Below are 25,262 nucleotides of genomic sequence, written 5' to 3' on the forward strand. Positions count from 1 at the left end.
GTTAAACTATAAATTTAAATTTAACATTTGCTTGACATATTGTAAATGTTTATTAGTACAGTAATTGTCAAGCACTGGGTTAAATACAGTACATGCTGTTCCTTTATTCAAGACTAAATGTATGTGCAGTTGTACACCGTGATAAAACATGATAGACTAGTTTAATCTAAAACTGAATCTGCCGTGTTTTACAGATCTGACTGACCACTGATGAAGTGTACTTGGACCCACCAGACTCTCTCACAGTATGAGAAACCATCAGGGGGAATTTATTGCTCGACTGGTGTCACTTCTCAACTGCTCAGTAACTAAAGTATCAACAACTAGTGTGGACTGTACTGTCCATAGACATTGATCAGGCTGTGTGAAAGGGACTCTTGTTTCACAAAATAACTTAGAGATTTTCAGTTTTTATTCGTCCGTTATTGTCATAGCTATGCTGTGAAATGTTTTTCAAGCTGCAGGTTACATTTAATACCCTTTCAAAATACTTTTGTTTTATTCATATTGTCATCTGTCAAACAATAAAGTTGAACTTTTAAACAAATGTTTTGTGTTGCTTACTGTCACTATTGACTGTCTTAAAGGATTACATTTTTATAGTGTTTGACCCTTCTACATGCATTACATTACATGACCACCACCTGTATAAACAGTGCAATTACAGTCTTTGTGAAAATAAATATATAACACTTAAGGAGCCTTACTACTAAACTTTAAAATGACCAAACCCTACTTAGTAATAAAGCACTTTATTCATAGTCAATGAATGATACTGAATCTTTCCTGATGCTGCTGTGTTGTCTTCAGACCATCGCTTGGCAGAAGTATGGCACCTGTCCCACAATACCTTCGTACTGCGAGGAGAGTCTTGTGGGTCCAGGTAAACTTCGTCAAACAGGTGTTCAGCACAGCATCTGATCAGTCAGATCTGTAAAACATGGCAGATTCAGTGATTAAACTATCTTTTTTTTATCAGGATGTACATCTGCACATACATTTTGTCTTACAGGAGAAGCATGTATTTAACCTGGTGCATGGCAATTACTGTACTAATAAACATGGTTACAATATGTCGAGCAAATGTTGAATTTTTATTCTTTATAGTTTAACTTGCAACAGAAATATGTAGTTATGGCAACAGCTACAGTGTAAAACATGATAAATATGTTTTATTCTGATTTCTTGAGGTGAGAGAGACTACTTTGAAAATGGCTTGACTTTTGAACCTTATTTTATATATCCCTGTTATAGACAAGCATGACATGGTTGGTATCAATGGGTTTCTTAGTCTAGTTTCAAATGATACCAAATATATTCACTAGCTCGCCTACAGGTTTAAGGAGTGCTTAATAACATTCAATACTGCCCATTCCATACAAAAACCAGGCAAAGCACATGTTACAGGGCTGACTTTAACGAGCTAAGTTAGCATCGCTGTTCAAGCTGTAGGCTACAAGAACGTGAACGCTCCAAAAAGTAGTAACTGTCACTGCTGCCATAACAACACAAAGCAAATTGTAAATGCACTGCAACAATGATGCTGAAAACGTAAATGTAATTTATTTGACGACAAAGTCCTAATAATATCAACTTACCCGGAGTAACGTCAAGTAGTTTCTGCCAACCGTCCCTGAAAAAATTTACAAAATGTACTTCTTCATGGGCTTCTATGTAGTTTAACAGCGGTTTGCATCCATAAGTGTTGCATTACCGCCATCTACTGGAGAGTGCTGGGATCGTCACTGGAGACAAATTGTTTAGTGGCAACAACGGCGCGGAAAAACTGTCTCAAAAGTACCCACACAAATAGGAGATTTACACATATATTTACATTGAAAAATACTAAGTTCATTTACAAATGATGAAATACGAGTTACAAATTAGACACACGAACACAGATACACATTTGCGGATACAAATCACTCTGCATTCATTTGTGACTTGTGTTTCACAAGTCACAAAGTAGAGGCACAGACACAACACAGATTTACGAATACAAATCACTCTGTATTCATTTGTGAATTGTGTTTTACAAGTTGCAAATACTTATGAGACTGTTTTAGCACCATAGAAATGGGGAACTAGAGAGAGAGAGTTAGAGCACAGTTCAGTGCTACTGATGCAGTCTGCTGCTAAACCCCATGGCCTGTAATGTGTGTGTGTGTGTGTGTGAGAGAGAGAGAGATGTTATGTCATTCATAGGACTAACAGAAAATCAGATGGATAAAACAGGATCTCTGCACACCATTGCATCTTAGACACACACACACACACACACACACACACCCTAGATGTGATTCATTTTAGTGCCCTTTGTGATCAGTGCAGTAGAAAATAACTGTTAATGGTCCTAGGCTGTTGTATTGTACATGTTTGTGTGTGGCTCGAGTGAAGTAGGGAGCTATAACGCTGATGTGTGGGAGTCACTTGAAGGTCTAACATGGTATTTAAATAGGTATCATTTTGTCTTGATGCAGACAATAATGATTACTCGGAACTCTCAAAAAGTGGCTGTTTACCTCTAACCGAAAAGTGAACCAGACCTTTTATTGAGACAGTCTATTATTATTATTATTATTATTATTATTATTAGTGACAGGTCTTTTGCCAGCGGTGTATGCCAGACCATACTCCAAACAAACAACTATTCAGATACGCATGTAATACCTATTACTAATATTGCTGGTATTGCAGCTTCTGTCAAATATGTATCAATGGCACTACTCATACTCTACAGTAGAACCATTATTCCACTTACAAATAAGTGTTAGCATAAAATATTGGAAATATGTAGCAGTCCTAATCAGTGTTACAAAGTAACGTGTTACAGTAACGTAACTACTTTTTCGGGTAAAAAGTAGTGTAACGCGCTACTACTGAAAAAAGAAAAAAATTCCTTTTTCAATTAGGCGCAACGTTACTTTTCCCACGGACAGATTTGACAGCGACACTGCCTTCTCAGCTGCGTGCTCACAAGCTCCACACGGGACGTGACAGAGGCTGGTAGCAGAGCAATCATGGCAAGCGAGAAGCAGCCAAAGCTAACTTTTAAGCTTCGTGGCTTTTTTGCTGGACGGCGCTCTGAGCCAGGCAGACACAAAGCTGACAACCTCACAGATAGACGCGGTGCAGATGGCCTCATACATACACACACGGGACCGCTGTGGACTTGTGTCGGTTGCACGGACACGCAAGGATTTCCAGAAAAGAGGCTGCATGTGTCTACGACAATGCACGGACCATCGTGGCTGCGCGACCAGTACAAGTCGATACAGACATTACATAGTATATACACTAACACCGTGTAACGCCGGTGACCTGCTGATGTGCATTCAACCCGCGCTGGACTCGTTCATAATGAATCAGCCGTCACTCTGTGAGTAGAGAATCCAGTCTGCGGTGTAGTTCACACACTCACTGATAAACCATAGCTTGGCTTTATGGTCAAAGATAGTTTTTGTATAATTAACTTCAGTCTGCCAGAGACGCCTGCTTTTAAAAGTAAGGTAAAAGTAACGAGTAAAGTAAAAAGTTACTTTCCATAGGGGGTAACTAAGTAAAGGATTACTTTTTTAAGAAGTAACGAGCAAACACTACTTTTTAAAAGTAACTTCCACAACACTGGTCCTAATGCAAAATTAAAATCCCAAACTTGGATGGATGATTTTGTGTTTAGTGGCTAGTTCATAGCTCATAGTTTCAATAACTTTATTGCTCCTGATATATTTTTCAAACAGCGTTGGTAAGACTTTCCATTTTAAGACACCCCCAACCGACAGCTTATATTTAAAATATGCATTACATAATAGCAAGTATTCTCTCTCTGCAGCTGCCCTGCCCGCCATTGTTTTTCACAACCTTTATCATCTATTACAATTTCCTCCACAAGTAGTACTTCTGTATGTTTACAGCACTTTTTACAGTTACGCGTGTGTGTGTGTGTGTGTGTGTGTGTGTGTGTGTGTGTGTGTGTGTGTGTGTGACATGAGTAAGGCAGTGCCTCATTACTGCAAGTATGATTGGCATCCAGGACTGACAACTCTCCTTTTGTGGCTGACTGCACTAGGGCAAAAGCTCGGTAGATAAATTAAAGACAAAAAAGCAAAGGTGTGCAAAAAGCACTTTGTACCTTCTCTTGGCGTGCACACCCATTTGTGTGTTTGCGTCTGTGTGTTGTACTCCTTTGTGCTGTGTTTCTTTGTGAATCCCATCCCTCATTATACATGGCCCATTAATGCTGGAGAGTGTATTGTCTAAAGTCAATAAACCGTACAGCAGAAACACAGTACATACACGTACAGTGTGTCTTTCTTTCTTTGTCTCACACTGTTCTTTATGTCTTCCACTTTTTTGTTTGTCTTTGTCGATCTTGTCTCCAGGCAGTTTACTTGAGAGATTTAGTCCACAGCTCTGCTTTGAGTCTGAAGGTGTGTGTGTGTGTGTGTGTGTGTGTGTGTGTGTGTGTGTGTGTCAACGAAAGATTTTGTGCCCGATTATCAGTTGAAGTGAGACGCAGTGCTAAATTATTTAGCTACTGTCTACTTGATCCAATACTAGTGAACTACTAGGTAGAAGGAGAGATGGAACGTTACTGTACACAGATTGGCCTATAGGATGCTGCCACCATAATGCCCTTTATAACTGGTGTAAATTCATTGCATTGGGGGAAGACATTTTTTAACTCCTCTCTGCTATACTTCAGCCCTGTGTCAAATGCCCCTCTGTCCAAATGAGACTTGCATGCATCGGTTGGCAACTCAGAGGGAGAAGTATGAATCATGTTGTACCCTTGTTGAGAAAGTCGGCACACTCAGCTTGCTCAGTTGGCCATACTTTTTAATAATACATTTAGAAGTAAACAATAAAATGGGCACAGCTATTTTTACTTGTCCAGCAGTCCTTTTTATGTTTAGAGTAGTATTTTGTCATTCAAGAGAGAAACTCATCAAGAAGTACATTTTAAAACTTTTTGAACATGCACCAATATTATGCCTTGGCATTTAAACTCATTCATATACCATTGGCTAATTGTATTACTATTACAGGCCAGTATGCCTGCTTCATTCATTCTGGTTCCAACTATGGGTATTGATTGAATTTTAACGGTTGTGTCACAGAATCATTACTGTGCCCAAATGAGTTTGCTGTTAAGCATTTCAGCTTTAGAAACCTTGCAAGACACTAACTGTTGTGTTTGTGTGTGCATGTATGCTGTGTGTGGTTCACCTTTAGTGTTGTGTGCCAACACTGACCTTTTAGCTAAACCTGACTGGATTTAATCAGCAGCAGACTCCTACAGTAAACACACAACACAACCAAGAACTGTGGCTTTTCTGTGTACATAGACAGACACACACACACCTATACTGCCAAGTCATTCTGTAAATAATGGTTAGGTTTGTTGTATTCCAGATTCATTGTTTGGATCTCATTAGTCAAAACAGGCCAGGGGTCCGTTTCAGGAAGTCTAATCCTGATCTCTGAGTTGATTTACCCTGAGATGGGAAACAATGAGTTTTTGGTTTCAGAACAGCTGATTTGAGTTGGTTCAATCAACTCAGAGTAGGTTGACTCAGAGCTAAGCGCGTACACCACCACAATAAAAAGGCAGCATGAATGGAGCCACGATACTATGATTCACCATGGCAACAACCACAAACAAAAACTGGTCGGCGGAAATACTCATGTGCACAATAGAGATGGTCCGATACCATTTTTTGCTTCCCGATACCGATTCTGATACCTGAACTTGTGTATCGGCCGATACCGAGTACCGATCCGATACCAGTGTGTCATATATTTTATTATGTTTTAACAAGTGTATACTACTATCCCTGTATGGATGTGATATTATTTCTCTCTTTGTTGTCGGTCTGGCTCAGGTTAAACTCTTTGTGAAACATGAACGCCACAGAACTTTCTTTTATTATGCAGTTTGACAGTCAGTTATAACGGAAAAAGAACATAAACTACTTTAACGTATTTTTTATTTAGGGCTTTATTACGTGGTATAGGATTGGTGCATAAACTCCAGCACTTCCCGATCTCGGAGCTGATACCGATACTGGTATCGGTATCGGAACATCTCTAGTGCACAAACGGCGAGAAAAAGCAACATAGCGGCTGCTGCAAAAGAGAGAGAATTGGTGTGGGAGAAAATTGCTGCTTGAGTCAATGCGTATTAATTTCATATTTAATCACAGGTAACCTATAATAGACCTTTTTCACGGCAGACATGTTGACATGTCATAGGAGGAAAAACTCCACATGTGTATTCAAAACCATGAATGATGGCTGCATTCCACTTAGGAGAGGCCCTGGTATTGTACATGCTGACTCACTGAAATAGCTTTCTGGGACACTTGATGGAATTGAGCCATCGTTAAGGTTATCAATTTCAGCTGTGCTTTTCCTACTATGACAAGTCAAAATGTCTGCTGTGAAAAAGGTCTATATTACTGGTGACAAATGGAATGGTATTACACCTATAATTTCATTTAGGTGCCATCCTGCGGGCGAAAAAGTATGATACTACTAATCTCATTCTGAGCCTGCAGCACCATGATTATTAACAGACATATCATTTATAATAATTTAATTCTTTTTAATGGCTCTCACTGGTTTGTGTCCAGGGAACACTACAAAAACGTTTAAAAAAAACCCGTTTCAGAGCAAGGCACACTTTTCTGACGGCTCTGCATACAGTGGCTTTACTAATACGCTCCACATCAACAATGTTGTAAAGAGAACTGCCGTTTGCAAAAAACATAATGCGACACAAAGAATCTGCTGGGATGTAAAAGCATGTCCACGATGGTGGATGTTAGTGATATGAGGACGGATAAGGTATCTACATATCTGATCGACTGTACCTCTCAAATCGGTTATCTGGAAATGAAAATCCATCTAGTCGGGACTCAATATCATCTCCCGACGTAAACTCTCTGTGAAGTAATACAGCTTTTTCATCAACGTGATTGTCAACAAAAGGACATGAAATGTTTGAGAAGAAAACGTTTTATAATCTGCCTTAACATAAACAAATATTTTTTTTTATTCATGCAGATAACAAACTGCACTAAAATGCGCCTGATACAGACTGAATGAATGAATGAGGAAATGAAAGCGCGCTGTGTCAGAGGGAGGAGACTGAGAGAAACTCGAGGTTTCTTGAAGACAACCTTCCCCCGACCAGGTCAGGTTCACAGACTCCGTTACCATAGTAACTGACTCTGAGGTTAAGTTACCTCTCTTTCTGAAACGGGCTGGAGTTACCCCTCTCTCTCAGGTTTGATTAACCTCTCTTTCTGAAATGGAAAACGCAAGAGTTTCCCTCATCTCAGGGTTAACAATCTCAGAGTTTTCACTAAACCTGCTTTCTGAAACGGGTCTCTGGAGTCAAACCTATTGAAATTTAGATTTAGTAACTGGCCTCCAGCAGCACCTTGCTATGGATCAGTGTTGGACTTTCAAAGCAGCCATCATATACAGTACGACTCCTGTCTGGTCATTGAATAGTTGGAATGCCATAGAATTTAAGAGGCATTGCCTGTTTAAGGCAAGACAAACCAATGATTTGTATATATTCTGTGGGGAAGCTGGGTTATATTAGGTGATTATACAAATGGGTCATTTTAGAGGAATGTCTTTGCAACTTCTCAATACAGGTTCCCCCCATAAGACAGGAACAGTGGAAAAAGAAGTAGTAAAAGTAGAAATACCACAATATAAAAATACTCCATTACAATTGTATTGGAATAACAAGATCTACTTAAAGCATCAAAAGTAAACTAAAATACAGCAAATTGCTCGTTGAATTTTAAAAAATGAAATAATTTCCAACATTCTTTTATTGAATCCTGCTAATAGTCTATATATAACCTGAGGTCCATCACAACCAGTCGTTTAATTAGTGTGTGTGTGTGGTTTCTTATTTCTGTCCATGCTTTATTTTAATGTGTAGGCTGTAGTTCATGTAAAGCACTTTGGGTTCACATGTAATGAAAGGTGCAATACAAATACAATTGACAATAACCAAATTGAACATTGAATTGAAGATAATAGGCACCACTAAATAAAGAATGATAGTTACATTTCATTTAATCTTAATTTTGAATTTTGAATCTGCTGTCGCTAAGCATTGTTGGACTCACAGAAATAATAGTCGCTTTTCCATTACGTGGTACCTGCTCGCCTCGACTCTACTCGCCTTTTTTGGTTTTCCATTACGAAAAAAAGTACCTGGTACCTGCTAACAGGTACTTTTTTTAGTACCACCTCAGTCGAGGTTCCAAGCGAGCCGAAAAGGTGACGTGAAAGCAACAGACGGGGGTGTCCTGAACAAACCCACTATTTTTAAATAGTTTAGCCAGCTGTGTTTTTTTTTTTTGCTGCCTCCAGCTTCATTTGAAACTAAATGTGTCTTCTGGCTGTGGCAACAACAACAACAACAACAACAACACACCTTCCACGTTCTGTGTGTGTGTGTGTCGCGTTAGGTCACGGCAGTTTCCTGCGTTGTTTTACAGTTCTGCGGAGGCTCCAGGCAGAGCTTTCGGCGTAGCCTACGTACACACACACATGGCCGGCTCGACACACGCACCAGCGCACAAGTATAAACATCAGGCCACTTACATAGTATATGGTGAAAGCTCTGCGTGGAGCCTCCACAGAACTGTAAAACAAGCTCAAGTGGCCTGATGTTTATACTTGTGCGCTGGTGTGTGCGTCGAGCCGGCATATAACGACCAGCCACGCTGAGGCGGTACTAAAATCTGCAATGGAAAACAGACGCACAGTGAGTCGAGGCGAGTCGAGCAGGTACCATGTAATGGAAAAACGCCATATGTTTCTGTTTGAATCCGAGAATCCTAATGGGATGCATTGTCCTCACTGCCCTTTTCCTTGTCTCTGTGTTCAGAATCTGCTATCAGAGAAGGTTGACCAGATGATGGAGTGGTCCTCCCGGCGTTCGGTCGTCCGGATGAACGGGGACAAGTTCCGTCGCTTTGTCAAGGCCCCACCCAGGAACTACTCTGTCATCGTCATGTTCACTGCCCTGCAGCCTCAAAGACAGTGTTCTGTCTGCAGGTATGCACCTATGCACCTAGTGTAGGCGACAATTTGCATGGCTCCTACCTTAACATCCATTCCTCTGTACTTCTGCAAGTTTACTTAGTTCACTTAAGTTCTGTGAGCTCTCAAGACCTATACACGCACACACACAAGCACAAATGTCCTAGAACTCATCTGATATTTCACATACCCTCCTTTCACATATACTTATAGACTTGCTCTCCTTAGGAAGTGCTGAAAACAGCATTATATAACAAAAACCTGTGGGCCACGTTGACATTTGGATCAAAGGGACTCCAGCCAGCCACACTACCAAAGGGGTATGAATAAATTACACAGAACAAGGCCAACAAGACCTACTTACACACTTGCGAACTTAATGCATGAGGAGATATTCCAAAAATTTGATTTTTATTTACTAAACCAGACTTGCTTCATGTTTGCAGTAGAATTGTACATGTAGTGCAACGCAAAAGGGTCAGGCATTACCCCAAAATGCTAATACAAGAGTAGAAGTTTGATTTGAATTATTAGTAAAGAGTTTAAAAGAGTTCCCGTTTGAATTGAACAATGTTAACTGCCTGACAAGCCCAGTATTTTCAGTACCATGGACAGCTCTGCACACAGATGACTCTGGAGCTGTCCGTGGTCCTGAAAGCTACTTTAGATTGGTCAGTAAAATCATTAGAACCAGACAACCAGTATCACATATATACAGGTGTCAAATACCAGATTAGTACATTAAGTACACCGTTTTCTCTCTGATCTAAATGAAACCATTGTGAAACCAAAAATAGGCTACTAAAAAGACTACTGCAGCATGATAGGTAGTCGTTAACATAGTAGTAAATACAAAATTGTTATTAAGATGTACTTGTGTGTTTATTGTAGACATTGTCATATACTTATATTGATAATATGCACACTACACTTAACCTCATACCATGTTTAAATGTACAGAACCTCTTATTTGGATTGCATGCAGCCTACACAGAGGGAACCAACTTTATTAAAATGCAATGCTTTTCTCAGGGTCATGTGACTTGCAGTCAGAGCTATTGTTTTTGGTTTTACTTTTATTGCTTACTTTGTTTTAATTGCATTTTTACTGTGGATTTTCGTTTTACATTCATATTTACACCTGTCATAAAGTGCTTTGTAGCTGTGAATGGACAGTGTCGCAACTAAATGCGGTGGCTGGTCTGATGTTCAGGAATAAGTGATTTCTTGCATTCTCCCACAAATCACGTCTCATTCTAATATTTCATAAACCCAGGTTTGAGTTATTTATTTCTTCATCAAGAAATAGACTAATGTAGAATGCAGGCTTATGTCTCATTGTTTAGGTGTTGAAAATGAATTGTCATGGTGCATAATTAACATTTATCACATTGGTATGCATGGTATATATACCATGCATACCTTATGCAATTAAATTGCATTCAATTCCTTAAGTCTGGTCTTAAGGAATTTATGACTGCTTAATGCTCTATGGTAAATCCGCCTAGCACCTTTTGTCTGTACTATAAACTAGGTAGTTGACCCATGTCCTGGTGTCTTAGGGGACGTCCAGGTGGTTGATGAAATCAACATTGACCTTCTCCATCCTGACTGTTACTCGAATCAGTCACTCTTCTACTTCATCAGTCACTTGATTAGATAACTTATTTATCACTCATGTCAGCACCCCTCAGCATCCCCCCTATTTCTGTGTGTGTGTGTGTGTGTGTGTGTGTGTGTGTGTCTCTCTTTCTTTCTATTTTTTTCTTCATACATTATCTTTTTATTGAAGAGTGGAATAACGGACACATTATTTTCACACTAGTAACACAACCCAGACACTCTTTCACACGCTATCTATTTATCTCAGAAGCAATTTCTCTCCCTCTCAACAAGAACCTAGACTACTTATTTATATTAAACTGCCTGATGATGCATTTATTAATGTCAACCCACTCTCATTCACCCTTATTCCTTTTATTTTTTATTCCTTTTCGTCTGTCTGCTTCTTTTACTCTTTTTGTCAGTTTGTTTCTGTCTCTTCCTCTATCTTGCCTTCCATTTCCACAGGCATTCCCTTATTAACATCACGATAGCATCACATCATTAGAAAAAGAGAGTGAGAGGAAGAGTTAGAGGAAGAGATGGATGTTAGATGGTGACCTGAGTGTCTGCGTTAAAAGGACTATCAGCCAGTGAAATGGGCAGCTAATCACTGAGGTCCTCACACCCACATCACTCTTGAGCTTTGTCTCGGTTCCATACCACAGTTATTTTATTTGGGCAATTTGTAAGCACATCAATGGTGGCCAGTGTTTTTACACAACGCACTATGGCGTAGAAATGGTCAAGTGATTCAGGGCTGCAACACGTGATTGGCAGTGCAACAGTTCGGGAACAACACTGGCTTAACCCCTATCCAAGAACAGAAATAGTATTATGTTAGATGAATCTCAGAAAACTGGCCTCTCCTTAACTAAAGAGTGGGGCTGCACGATTATGGCCAAAATGATAATCACGATTATTTTGATCAATATATTGATCACGATTATTTGTTGATTTTAACAAAACAAATGTTATTGTCAAATAGGCTAATTATAACTGCTTTCACATCCATATTGTGCTACATTCCTCCTTTGCTGAAGGATACTATGAAGGAGCCATTTCAGCTGTTGTGCGACCGCTTTCCAAACATGCGCGTTTGTTGTGAAAAGATACAGGCAACGCAATTTTCTGTTCACGTTAACGGCGCATGTTAAAATCTGGTGCCAATAAGGCACCGGTGCCCGGTATCTACCGGACGAAATAGCAACACGGATTACGGTCCCACTTAAATGTCTGCGTTGTGCTCTGATGCTCCAAAACAGACGTTAGAGGCAACTAGTTAGCTTTGTGGGATAGAAACCTAGGTAACATCTAAGATTGTTGACTTGGCTGCTTTTGTGGGGGGGGAGGGGGGTGGTTGTAATCATGTAAAAGGAAGCACTCTTTCCTTTTCCCTTTTAATGATTCACTTTTTTATATGTCCCTTTGTATCCTTCACTGTAGCAGAGAAATTGTATTCACCTCTAAGTTCTGTTTTGTTTTGTCAGATGGACATGAAAACAAAAGGGAAATTAATAACAAATCTAAAAAATTATTTGAAATAAAGCACAAATAAATGCAGACAAGAAACACAACAGCTTAAAGTATACCTACAACACATAGTGTAGATATATAATTTCTGAACAAAATGTCATACTATCTTTAGTGTTATTGTTGTAGTTCACAGCAATTTGCAGAATTTTCACTACCAGACTTTGAAAAATAAATAACTTAAAAAGGTTTTTGTAATTGTTTTAAATAATTCAAGTCTCTAACTTGTTGTGCTGGTTAATTTATGTGGCATCTTGTAAATTAAGTTTCAAAATTAAAAGTGTAATGTTTAAAGTTACACGTCTTGCATGTCCTTTTTAAATAATCGGGTAATGTTCAGTTAAAATACTACCATTTAGATCATGTGTTTACTTCACTGCTCTAAGACACAAAAAAAATTGGTTTAATCTTACATTCTCACTACAATGTTCTTTATAATTTTGTTTTATTTACTTATGTAATGGATTTTTTTGCAATACGATGACATTTCTTAATAAAAGGAAACAGAATATTGTATCATTAGGACAGTTATGAAAAGCTAAATCAACACTAATACCATGGACTCTCGGGGTAGTTAAAACCATACGTGACACCAGCTCCAGCAAAGTGGTGTTTACAGACAGAGATGAGCACCACTCTAATCCCCTGACAGTCTGCTGGCCTGAGTTTCAACTTCATCGCCATTGACTTTTTGAAACGGTAGACACTTCAAAGAAACCATCCTAACATTAGCTGCAAAGATAACAATGTAACATCACCACACATAACACATCCTGGCAGACAATTTCACACTAATTAAAGCCAGCACAAGAGGCTGTTGACATAGGACACAATGTCAAAGTGAAGTTTAGTAGAAGAAAAGAGACATATAGCTGATGTCAGACACAATGAAGAGTGTGCGATAATATACTGCCTCTTGGCGTTTTAGTGTTTATTCTGGATAAGGTGATAGACAGGATTAACCATGGCTGGTTAAAATAACACCTTAATTAAGCTACGTTTGAATTAAATGAGGTTCGGGAAGAGAGAAATAAAAATGTGTTTTCACATGTCATGAAGTCCACTATGGGATGAAGAGAGACAATCTGCCAAGGATCTGGTGTACAGTTTTCTTTTCTTACTCCCTTCATCTCATCCCCATTTACTGACTTTGCATCTTTTTTTAGCCTAGCGCAATCTATTTCACATTGGCCCTTTGCTTACTTCCTCTCTTTTTCGATCTCTGTCCACCTTCTGTTTTTGAGGTCACTATTTGTGATTTTTCTGGTGATAATGTCCTCCTTTTTTATACCCCTATTTGTCTCTTCATGAATAAATGCATTAATTTCATCCCTTGGGCAGTGCCTGTGCCTGTGGCTTGTCAGAATCAAAATTACTACCTTCCATAGGATTAAAAGATCATGTTAATAAATAGAGAAAAAAAGCTAACTAAGCACTAACTACAAACTAACAAACACCAACTATACAATACTTTATCTTTCGGCTGCCACAGTATTGGTTCTAGTCTACTTGCATTACCTGCCTCTAGGTTTGCAAAACATAATACAACATTGGTGTCTCTTGATATTTGTTTCTCATTCCTTCGCTCTGTCTCATTGCCATCTTATAGGCAGGCCAATGAAGAGTACCAGGTCCTGGCAAACTCGTGGCGTTACTCATCGGCATTTTCCAACAAGCTCTTCTTCACAGTCGTGGACTACGATGAGGGAGCTGATGTATTCCAACAGGTAACTAATTATTTACGTAGAGTATTATCAATGCCAATTTTATTTATCCAAAAGTTGCACCTTGTGTTCTTTCTTTTTCTCCCTCCATCCCTTCCTCATCCCTCTGCTTGTGTATAACACCCCTTTTTCCTCTCTAACATAATGTGAGTCCCTCATCATCACCCAATGCATGACTTTAATGAAACACATTCACACAGTAGCGTGAAAGCCACAGAAAGCACCACTGTCCCTTGTTGCAACTGCAGTAGCTTGAGTTTAAAATCAGTTGGCTTCTTTTTTTTTGTTTTGTTTAAATGTCAAAGCTAGAAGACAGAAATACATGTTTGACACCTACGAATACTTACTTTGTTTTGGAATAGGTTTATGTTTTTATCATAATACTTAGCAGAATGCTGAAGATAAATTTGCTTGCTGAAAACGGGTAGTGAAACCCCCTATGTTGGTTGCTCTGGCTGAAAAATAGAGGAAAAGAAAACTCACTGTAAAAGGGAGGTGCCATTGTGGGGCAAAGAGTCTGGGCTAATATCATAGTATGCAAATGGTTTCTCTCTCCCATTACAAATCCCCCTCCACCTTTCCACTGTGGTAAACTAGTATTAGACAAAGACAGTTTGCTGCCACATATGGCCTACAGTCTTTCACAATCTCTGCTTCTCTCAAATCCTACTTGCTATCTAAGCAAATAACCTTGCAGAAAACATTCAAGGAAAATGCAAAAAGTGCACATACAAAAAGTAATATATGCTCACAGAAAGACACAACTCTGAACATGCATACATGGACAGAGTTATACAATTAATACTGAAATAGCACACATCCACACACATGGGCACACCCTATTTGGAAGGACAAACAAGCAAGCATACAAGCAAAAAGGCTTCTATTAGTGGACAAGTGGACACAAATTACAGGCTCTGCTGTGCAGTGACGTTGATGTCTACAGGAGGTTTAGACAGACGTGTTCTCACAAATATGTATGCTTATGTTTGCAAATCCATCATTCACCTTTTAACACTTAAAAAAGGAGTGGCTACTCTAATACAAAGCTCTAAGCTAACAGAGATACATAATCTGCATAATAACTCTCCTCTCATTTCTGTCTTCCTTTTCTGTGCTCATTTCCTTGGTTTTCCCCTCCTCTCCATTGTTCTCCAGGTGTCTTGGGGAAAACAGGAGAGAGTAAACCAGTTATTGTTGTTGATAATTGTAGGGAGATTTGGAGTTAAATAGGTGTGAAACATGAAGCGAATGAGACAGAGGAAGGAAATTAAAGTTCCTCCAGTTGTCTTTATTTAAGTGTGTGTGTGTGTGTGTGTGTGTGTGTGTGTGTGTAGAGATAGATTTACATTATTTCAAGCACAAGCAGTAAAAAGCTTTCTAGAATGAGCCCGTTGTTTGAGCATTGATTGAAATGCAAACAAAAGCAAGTCAGAGAGGACATTACCTCGAGACCCCCTACCCTCATCTTATTCTTTCTCTCTAGTTGAACATGAACAGCGCTCCAACTTTCATGCATTTCCCGGCTAAGGGAAAGCCCAAGAGAGCTGATACGTTTGACCTGCAAAGGATTGGCTTTGCTTCAGAGCAGCTGGCCAAGTGGATTGCAGACCGCACAGATGTTCAGGTACCACATACACATTCATACACGCACATTTACAAGAAACCTGCACACATTTGCAAAAAGATGTACATTTGGTACAGTACATACAACCCCAATAAAATTCCTGTATACATACAAAAATATTACTAAAATTGACCCCTGAAGAATAGTTTAACCTAAAAGGAAAATGTATCCAATTTTAAATAAAAAAGCATTCAATTGATGCTGGAGTCCTAAAATATTAAATACAAAAAATAAAAAAAAGTCTTGTGAAGAGTTTGCTTCGCTTTTGCACCACAAACTCACTGCAGCAGAATCTGCTTAGAGGTGGTCAGAGACCCACCTTTTCAGGCAGTCTCAGTAGGGTTGGGTTGTCTGTAGCAGCATTTGATTGACAGATTTTACTTAAGCCTAAAAGGAACTCTGCCGAGTTTACACATCAAAGTCTGTTGACAAGCCTTGGGGAGTACTGCTGCGTGGTTTAGCAGTGCAATGATAAATTGGTTGAGTACTCTTTTAACCTAATCCAAATGGGCAAACCCACCAGAGTTTACTTTTCACCAAACAGGTTAATTCTACAGGCATCCTTACCCCCAATTTCCACCGGCTGGGTAACGGCTGCGTATCCGCTCCGGAACGGCGGCGGAGTCATTAGGTTTCCATTAAAGTCAATGTGTGTATTTCCACTGACTGCAGCACAGCTCCGGCAGTCCGCATAGTTTTATGTCGCTTGTTCTAATAGCTGGTTTGATTTGCATTGAGAGATGATTTTATGGAAAGTACCCCATGTCAATCTCTAGGTATGGTGAAGGGTATGTGATGATGTGGGGCTATTTTAATTCCAAAGGCCAAGGGAACTTTATCAGGATGCATAGTATCCTGGATCCATTAAATAACTGGCCTTTAAAAATAAAAATCTGCCTGCCTCTATGGGAATTTAACATAGGGGTGTACTCACTTTTGTTGCCAGCGGTTTAGACATTAATGGCTGTGTGTTGAGTTATTTTGAGGGGACAGCACATTTACTATATTATATATAATATATACTATATTTGGTACACTTAATACTTTACATTGTAGCAAAGTGTAATTTCTTCAGTGTTGTCCCATTAAAAGATATAATAATGAAATATTTACTAAAATGTGAGGGGTGTACTCACTTTTGTGAGATACTGTGTGTGTGTGTGTGTGTGTATATATATATATATATATATATATATATATATATATACATACACACACATGTTATAGGTTCCACCCCTGTGTAACCCTGAACAGCATAAATAGAAAATGAATGCATGGGCGCCTGGGTAGCTCAGTTGGTAGAGCGCGCCCACATATAGAGGTTTACTCCTCGATGCAGTGGCCACGGGTTCGACTCGGACCTGCGTCCCTTTGCTGTATGTCATTCCCCCCTCTCTCCCCTTCCATGTCTTCAGCTGTTCTATCGAAATGAAAGGCCTAAAAATGCCCCAAAGAAAATCTTTAAAAAATAAAAAAATTAGTGGCTGAATAGATTAGATTTTCTTATTTCTTTTCAGTTGTGCTCAAGCCAAGAAAACATATTTCTTGGTTCAAACTGAGAAAAGGAAGAATACAAGATGGTAATTTAACAATATTCACTGCATTGAGATAATCAATCAATGTATTTATACATGTATACAATTGCACAGTGATATTTACAGTAACTAAAAACTGTGAAGGTTATATACTCTTCATCTCTCACTCTCTTCTTTCTCTCTCTCTCTGTCCGTCCAGATTCGTGTCTTCCGTCCTCCTAATTATTCAGGCACTATTGCTTTGGCTCTGTTAGTGTCACTGGTTGGAGGTCTGCTGTATCTGAGGAGAAACAACTTGGAATTCATATACAACAAGACTGGATGGGCTATGGCTGCACTGGTATGACACATGGATACATTTATACACACACATACATTGGGTTTTAGGTGGGAAACTTTAAATCCACTGTGAGAAGTTCAATATATGCTCTCCCAAAAATGTCCGCTTTCACAAACCGGGGACACACTGTGTGCCAAGGGAAACTGTTCAGGAAACAAATTAAGTGAAATAATCTTGCCTCATTATTTTTATGAATTTTTATGTCTCACAGTCATATGTTAAGAAGGATACATTTCACACAAACTTAGTTAAAAACCATGATAATAAAAGTAGTACTTCAACGCTAATGTCAATGATTCACACTCTCTCCTGTCTCTCTGTCTGTCTGTCTGTCTCTCTCTCTCTCTCTCTCTCTCTCTCTCTCTCTCTCTCTCTCTCTCTCTCTCTCTCTGATAGTGTGTAGTTTTTGCGATGACATCCGGTCAGATGTGGAATCACATCAGAGGTCCTCCCTACGCCCACAAAAACCCCCAGAATGGACAAGTGGTAGGAGTCAAAAAGCATTTCCTGTCTATGTAACCATGCATTCATCTATCTATCCATTTGTTTCTCTCGTTCCTTCTTTCTAATCTTCCACTTTTGTTCTTTTGTCCAACCTACCATCTCTCTGTAGCCCTCCTTTCACCCTCCCCTTTTTTCCTCCTTTCCTTGTTCTTTGGTTGTTGTCATCCTTCCCTCTTCCTTGCTCACAATCATTTATTTTTATTTTTATTTTTTTACAATTGTTTGTGTTTTTAGCAAAAAACTATACTGTAAGAGTTAAGATGGATATGTTTTACAGGGTGGTGAGTAAGGCTGTATTAGATCCATGATAGGAACATCTGTAAGGCTGTTGGCCCTGAGTAAGATGCGCTCTGTATCATTACCACCTGCTAACAGGTCACCGCTGGGGCAGTGTGTGTCTTACTGGACAGCTGGGAGCAGTCATACTGTGTTAATAGCACCTTAGAGACGTACTAGAGTCATCTTGGACCAGGCAAAGAGAACTAGAGGGGCAGAGAGAGTTTCTTTCTTTCTTTTTTCTCACCTTGTGTGTTTTATACAGTTACTCTGTTTTTCGGACAGCTGCCACATATTGCCAGTATGTTTCCTAAAAGTCACACACTCACAGAATTTCCAGATACAGTTTTGCTAGTCATCATTTAAGTTTGTTCATTCAAGTGTGAAATTGAAATAACAATATGAGAGAAAATGAGGAAGGAGGGAGAGAAGGGGATGGGATGAGTGAGCGAGGGATAGAAGAGCGAGAGGTAGAGAGGAAATTTGCCTTAAAAACAAGGCTATGTCTCCAATATTATGCCATCTGGTACGTGACGTGCATTTGCACAAACATGGACAGAAACCCTGCCACGGTGAGGGGTGCATGGGGTCACAGGTACACCCCAGGTATACGAAGCAGTCTTATTGTAAGAAAAGTCAATTCAGCTCATGCAGAGACTGAAAAGGATTGGTATTCCTTGTAGCCACCACTCCTAGAGAATATACACAACATAGGGGAGTACACCAACACACTCTCATAAAATTAAAAAAAAAGCATCTAAATTCCCTCTTCCCCCCTCCCATCCTTGATTCCATATGGTAGGCTCCCTCTCACTTGTTCTGTGTAAAAGGCACTCCATTTATCAGGCTTTGTTGGCTCTCTGTCATTTTTCACTCGGTTTGACAACAAATAGGTTACACCCTCATCCTGTGTAGCTCCCAACTGTAGCTCCCAGTCTTCACCCCATCTTTCTCTTCTCCTGTTATTTTCCTATCTCTCCACTCTGCTCTCTTCGCCACCTTCTTGCTTCTTAACCACTTTTATTTTGTCAGGACAAGCATCTATAGGCACAGATGCTAGTATTGTTGGAGACAGAAATAATAACTTACTAATTATATTTTTAAATTAAAAGAGGCTTTTATTATATATATATATATATATATATATATATATATATATATATATATATATATATATATATATATATATATCTCTTTTCAGTCTCAGCTCCCTTCATGTATTTATAATGACTCCCTTTTCCATTTTCTACTTCCTCCGTTCTTTACTTCTACTTTCACTGTGTCCTTCTCTCCTCATCAATTAATTCTCTTCCCTTCTAATTCCCCTTTCCCCTCCTACTGCTTTCTGTTTTTTTCTGTTCCCTCTCTTCTCCCTCTCTCTTTCACATCTCTGTCTGTCCTCATACCATCTTATAGTCTTCATAAAAATGAAGTGCAGTCAGCTAGTTTGAAACAGCCCTACCTGCCTGCTGCTTCTGTCCTCTCTTGTTCTTGGCTTTGTATGAGCTTAGCAGAGCGACGAGGGCAGCATTAAAGCTTCTGACATAGTGAAGTGTTGAAACAGCATTTTAGACAAAGACATACATGTATTCCCTAACTGTGGGGAACAGTAGCCACTGGCATCTGATTCAGATGCAAAGGCTGAAGAGCTGGCAGATTTCCCACTGTTTACCCTGTTGAAGGTGGGAGACTACTAGTCTACCCAGTAAGTTTAGGTTTTATAGTTTGGGATTTTAGCAAACTGCAAAGGCAGCTTCTAAAACAAGTTAAAAGAGTCAAGTATAAGAGTCCAAAGTCTGATACAAATTTGTCACATTACTTCAGACAATTCTGCTATAATCTGTATAAAAAAACACTGCATGCTGTATTCTTAATGGAAGATGATTTGTTATCTTAGTGACTAGCTGCAAACATACCTTTGTCTACCTTGGAAGTATTTTCTAGGAATGCCATGACTGATGGCATTGTCAAAATAACAGACGTTACCAACTTCACTAATAATCATCAGCTGCCTACATACTTACTAAACACTTACTGAATACATTTGTCCTGATACAAGGGAATGTAGGCAAGTTGGAGATAAAATGGAAATGTAGGGAAAAAAGGTAAGGACCTGCCATGACATTCACTGAATTATATTATGTTTGACTGCAGTTAAACAAATTGGATGTTATTACTTTTGCAACACTATGTATTACTGTATGTAGCTTATTTTAAAGGCAGTATTTACAGTTTGGGAGAACTTCCACCTTGATCTTTCATCATAACATTAGTCGAAGTGTCACTCTTTGATAGTCCATTTACATGTCTAGACTTTGACTGGTTTTCACCTGATGAAATACGAAGATATGTCCGTAGAGTGTGGATCCAGGCTCATTGTATCACAGCCGCCTGTGCCTTGCTAGGCTGTTTGCAGAAAAAACAGGAAAGCTAAACACCTAAAAACCTGTGACATTATATAGTTTCATGACTACTATTAGCAAACATATTAACAATGCTGAATTATTTTTTTATTAAATTAAACCAAGAGAGATGTATATTACATTTTAAATATGTGCTGTGTCTATATCCTTGACGTTCCACTTCCATGATTGACCCTTGATGTCCACTTTATTAGGTACACAGTCAACTGCAATCCAATACGTACATACATTTCCAAAAATATCACCATAAACGGAACATTATGAGCTTAATAAAGATAGATGTTACAGCAGGGCTGTTGTATTGGATTGCATTAGATTGTACAGGCATACTTAAAAAAGGGACCACTGAGTGTATGCAAACCTATTGTGTGAAATTACAGTATGCAAACCTATTGAATGCTTGCTCTGTTATGTTATTACTTCCTGTTAAGCCCCATACAGGAATAGCCTCCTAGGCCTCATAGCCTAACCTTAATCATTCCTCTTTAACAGCAACAGCCTCATTGATAACCTCAGTGACATACATGCTTTAACCCAACCACGTTTTCTTCAGCTTCTAGGCCAGATAGCTTTTTTGTAGCCACTCAACCAAAATAGCTATACAGAGATAGCTTCATTAGGTCTTGTGTAAATGGCCATCATCTCTCTTATTTCCTCTCTACCGTCACACCTTTTCCACCTTCATCCTCCCCCTCTGTGCTCGCTTTAAATCCCTCTTTCTCTCTCGCCTTCCTCTGACAGTGAATTGCTTGAACTGGGCAGATGGTATTGAAAAGATACCTGCCTTATCTTTCCTGTTCTACTTCCCTCCTCTTTTCGTGTTACTTCCTCTCACTTCCCTCTCTAATCTCCCACTCTCCTCTATCTCCCTCTCTCCCTAGACAGTGTAATTCCTTTAAAATGATGAGCGAGCGAAGCCAGGTAGACTATATTGAAAGGATTTGTCAACTGACGAATGGCACGACCAAGCAGATGAAATTGTAGTGAGCGTCTCACTGTGCAGCCAAGAAAATACTGCTAGTTCATTTTTGCTCACACACAAACACAAACCCACACAAGTCATGTACACAAAAAAAAGAAAACTATTCAAAAGTCACACACACAGCTGAACAGCTTTTGAGCTGCATGAGAAGGGAGGAGAGGTTGAAAGAGAATTAAGAAAGTCAAGAAAAGAAAATAATAGCAAATAGTTGACTTTTGACTTGCAGAGGGCATCTCTGTGTGTGTGTGTGTGTGTGTGTGTGTGTGTGTGTGTGTGTGTGTGTGTGTGTGTGTGTGTACGCATTAGATTGAGCGAGGGAAAGCTTGTGTGTTTTTCCTCTGTTTTGAGCCAGTATTGAGATAATTGAACAGTGTAGTGAAGCAGTGAAATAAATGATCCTGTAGGCTGGATATTCTTTCAGACCAGTAGCCATTGACCATCCCTCCCTGTCTCCACACACATACAGTAGATGTTCACACCCACAGGCATACACACACGAAATGATTGGAACCATTGTTTTTAGCAGAAAACTGTAATTAAGAACCATATATTAAACATGTCCTGGAGGAGAAAGAGAAAGGAGGAGAAAAGGAAAGCAGATTGGTTTACAGACAAAATAAGGTAGAAAAATGGTTACAAAAATAGAAATATTAATTCAAAGTTGAAAATGTCTTAACTGAATGTGTTTTATAGCTATAGTGCGTAGTTTCTGTCGCCCCCATGAGGAATTCTAAGTAATGACAACAAAACTGTCGCCGCCTCCACATGACACACGCCTTCTGTGATTGCGCACCACCCCCACCCCTCCGCCACACAGTTGCTAGTAGCTTTTATCCTGTCAAATCAAGGAGGACACAGGATTAAAAATCATGATGGACTCTTTTAGAAAAGTAATTATCTTGTAATTTTTATGTCCTCTTCCTCTCCAAAGCTGAACGCTGCTGTTGTCCTTTCTTAGCGGTGACGTAAAACACATCACTCGAGCTGCTGCATGCGAATGTTGCTTTGTAAACATAGCCATACTAAGAGAGAGTTTTGTGGAGCTGATAGGCTTAATTAGCTTTGTACGAGGGAAAAATCTGTCTTGTTCGGTCTTTGAAATGGAAAAAAAACAACAACTATTGAGAGCCACTTGGCTACACCTTGAGTATCACAATGATATCATACAGTTAAGGTTAGGTTGATTAAAGACGACAAAGTAAGTTATTGCATTACTTACTTTGGCCTTCACAACACAACGGTCGTTGATGATTTGGTACTGCATCTCCCTCACCCATCCACACACCATCTGGTTATAAGCCTCCAAACTTTTGTAGGATTTAAGGTCTTCCGCTGTGTATGGGCTCGGCGAGAAAACCAGGTAGTTGACTATATTGGGATATGCAACTGAAGGAAGACTCACCGGGTCGCCATGGATCCAAGAAGAGGGCGCCAACTTGTAGGGATCTGCACCGCCAGTAAACTGTAATTTCTCAAAATATCGTGCCTTTTTTGTGGTCCAAGTCCTTCCATGCCTTTGCATCTTGGAGGCGTTTTGATGAGCTTTTCTGTTGTTTAGACATAAAGTATTAAAGTATCCAAAGTGCACAATACTCCATTACTCCATTCAGTTGTTTACACCAAGTGCCTCCAATATGGCCGCGCATCCAGGTTACCACCCAGAACGTGACGTCGGTGAAAACCCTATATACAATAGTTAAGCAGTGTATAGCTTTGAGGCCTGGTCACACCAGCAAACTCATCCACGTGAAATATTTAGTTCTAGAAGTTTGGTGATGTAGTGTCTCCTCGCAGGGCTAGCTGGCAAGTTAATAGCTAACACGCTAGCCAGCCAGGTTAGCCCTAGTCAGTCACAATAGTTTTCCAATACTTTCTCTTTACTGGGCCTTTTAATCCCCTTGGCATTTTGTTTTTAGGATTGCACAGTATATATTTAAATAAATAGTTACTGAAGAGAGAGAAAAGCTATCTAGGCTAGCTGACTGTCATTTAGCAAGCTAATGGGACAGCAATTTCACAAACTTTATTTCAAAGGAATTTTTACCATTGACTCTGCAAACCATTCCTCTTTTGTGGAGCAGTTTTTAATCCAACAGAGCAGGTTGCAAAGCAGGGCTTGATAGTACGTTTTTTCCCCACAGTGAATAATTTAGGAGATCATAAAGAACTTTAGGGGCACAATGAAAATGTATCAAATAATGATGAATGATTGTTTTTCTTTAATAAAAGGAATACGAGATTTTTGTAAGTGTCTTAATGTGGCTATCAAATTGTAGGTCTGAGTCCATGAATGCACCAATATTTGTGGTCAAAGTCTAGACACCTGGTTTGTGGTCTTTCACATTAGAGATTTAAGCTGAGTACTGCATCTTTCTACTTTGGATCCAAAGACAATTAGTGTTGTTTTATCTAGTCTTTTTGAAGGAATTTGTGGCACATCCAATCATTGATTTGTTCAATCCACCTACTCAGTGCTTGTAATTGGACCATAGTCACCTGGTGATATCTGTCTGTTGTCTGCATAATTACGGTGAAATGTACTTTGCCCTTAGTCCAGTTCAGACAAAAGACTTGCAACGAGACAAAAACCATTTTAGAACGCTGCAGACCGGTGTGTTGCAAGAATATGCAAGTTATAACTTCTCTCGTCGTGAATTTTGGTCTGAACTGGGCTTTAGAGCGAATCCACTAACAATTCCATTGGAATAAATAGATTTCGCAGCAAGGTTTTGCTGTTTTCAATGCTGTTGTGACCGAGCTATTAGACAGCAAAACGTCTGACTCACTCTCTCTCGTACACAACCACACCTGGGAAATGCCCAGTACAACTTAAACTCTTTTCCCCTGGGACGGTTCCTTGGAGCTGGTGGGTGTTAACTGCCTTGCTTAAGGGAAATTCAGCAGTGGTAACAAGAGACTGGCAAGTTTATTTTTTCCCTGCTCAGATTTATTTTGACAGCCTGTGGAACGAGCCAGCATTTCTTTTAGTCACAAGCCTTCGTTGTGTGGAAAAAAAATAAAACACAAATGAAAGTTAGTCTATTGAGAAAATGAGAAGTCGCCTCATTTTACTGATTGACAGGTTTAAAAAAAAAAAGACAAAGAAAAAATAGGTTTTAAACGGCTTTAATTGACACTTGTGTAATTAAACTGAACTCTCCATGGAGAATTGCATACACATTGAACTGCATAAACAGTGAGTAGATAATGAGGTTTTAAAGCATCACCTGAAATCCCTAAAATAGACTACCATATTGTTCAAATAAAGGGTTTAGTAAAACCTGCCCATAGTCCATCTGATGTACTGCATAAATCACCTCCCATATGCTCTCTCAGATCTAGTTAAACATTAAATCATTGCTCTGTTGCCCTATATCTTCTTTTAACTAAGAAATATTAAAAATCTAATATCTAATACAAGCCATCAAAAATAGCCCGGGTGGCTCAGTTGGTGGAGCAGGCGCCCATGTATGGAGGTTTGCTCCTTGGCGGAGCGGCCGCAGGTTTGGCTCTGACCTGTGGCCCTTTGCTTCCCCCTCTCTCTCCCCTTTCATGTCTTCAGCTGTCCTGTCAAAATAAAGGCCTAAAATTCCCAAAAAATTATCTAAAAAAATAATAAATTGCTTTTTTGGCCACTC

At 39.3% G+C, this 25,262-nt stretch overlaps 1 protein-coding gene across 1 annotated transcript in view; it reads left to right on the forward strand.

The window, feature by feature from the left end:
• The window catches only part of tusc3 (tumor suppressor candidate 3), an 84,630-nt gene that overhangs the window by 24,690 nt on the left and 34,678 nt on the right, over window positions 1-25,262 (forward strand). The window contains exons 2-6 of the mRNA XM_078279189.1: window positions 8,924-9,093; window positions 13,823-13,940; window positions 15,424-15,564; window positions 17,299-17,439; window positions 17,836-17,925. Of these exons, the coding sequence (XP_078135315.1) occupies window positions 8,924-9,093; window positions 13,823-13,940; window positions 15,424-15,564; window positions 17,299-17,439; window positions 17,836-17,925 (660 nt within the window). The remainder of the gene's footprint in view (window positions 1-8,923; window positions 9,094-13,822; window positions 13,941-15,423; window positions 15,565-17,298; window positions 17,440-17,835; window positions 17,926-25,262) is intronic.

This window comes from Sander vitreus, chromosome 2, assembly GCF_031162955.1.
Source record: "Sander vitreus isolate 19-12246 chromosome 2, sanVit1, whole genome shotgun sequence".
Taxonomy (NCBI): Eukaryota; Metazoa; Chordata; class Actinopteri; order Perciformes; family Percidae; genus Sander; species Sander vitreus.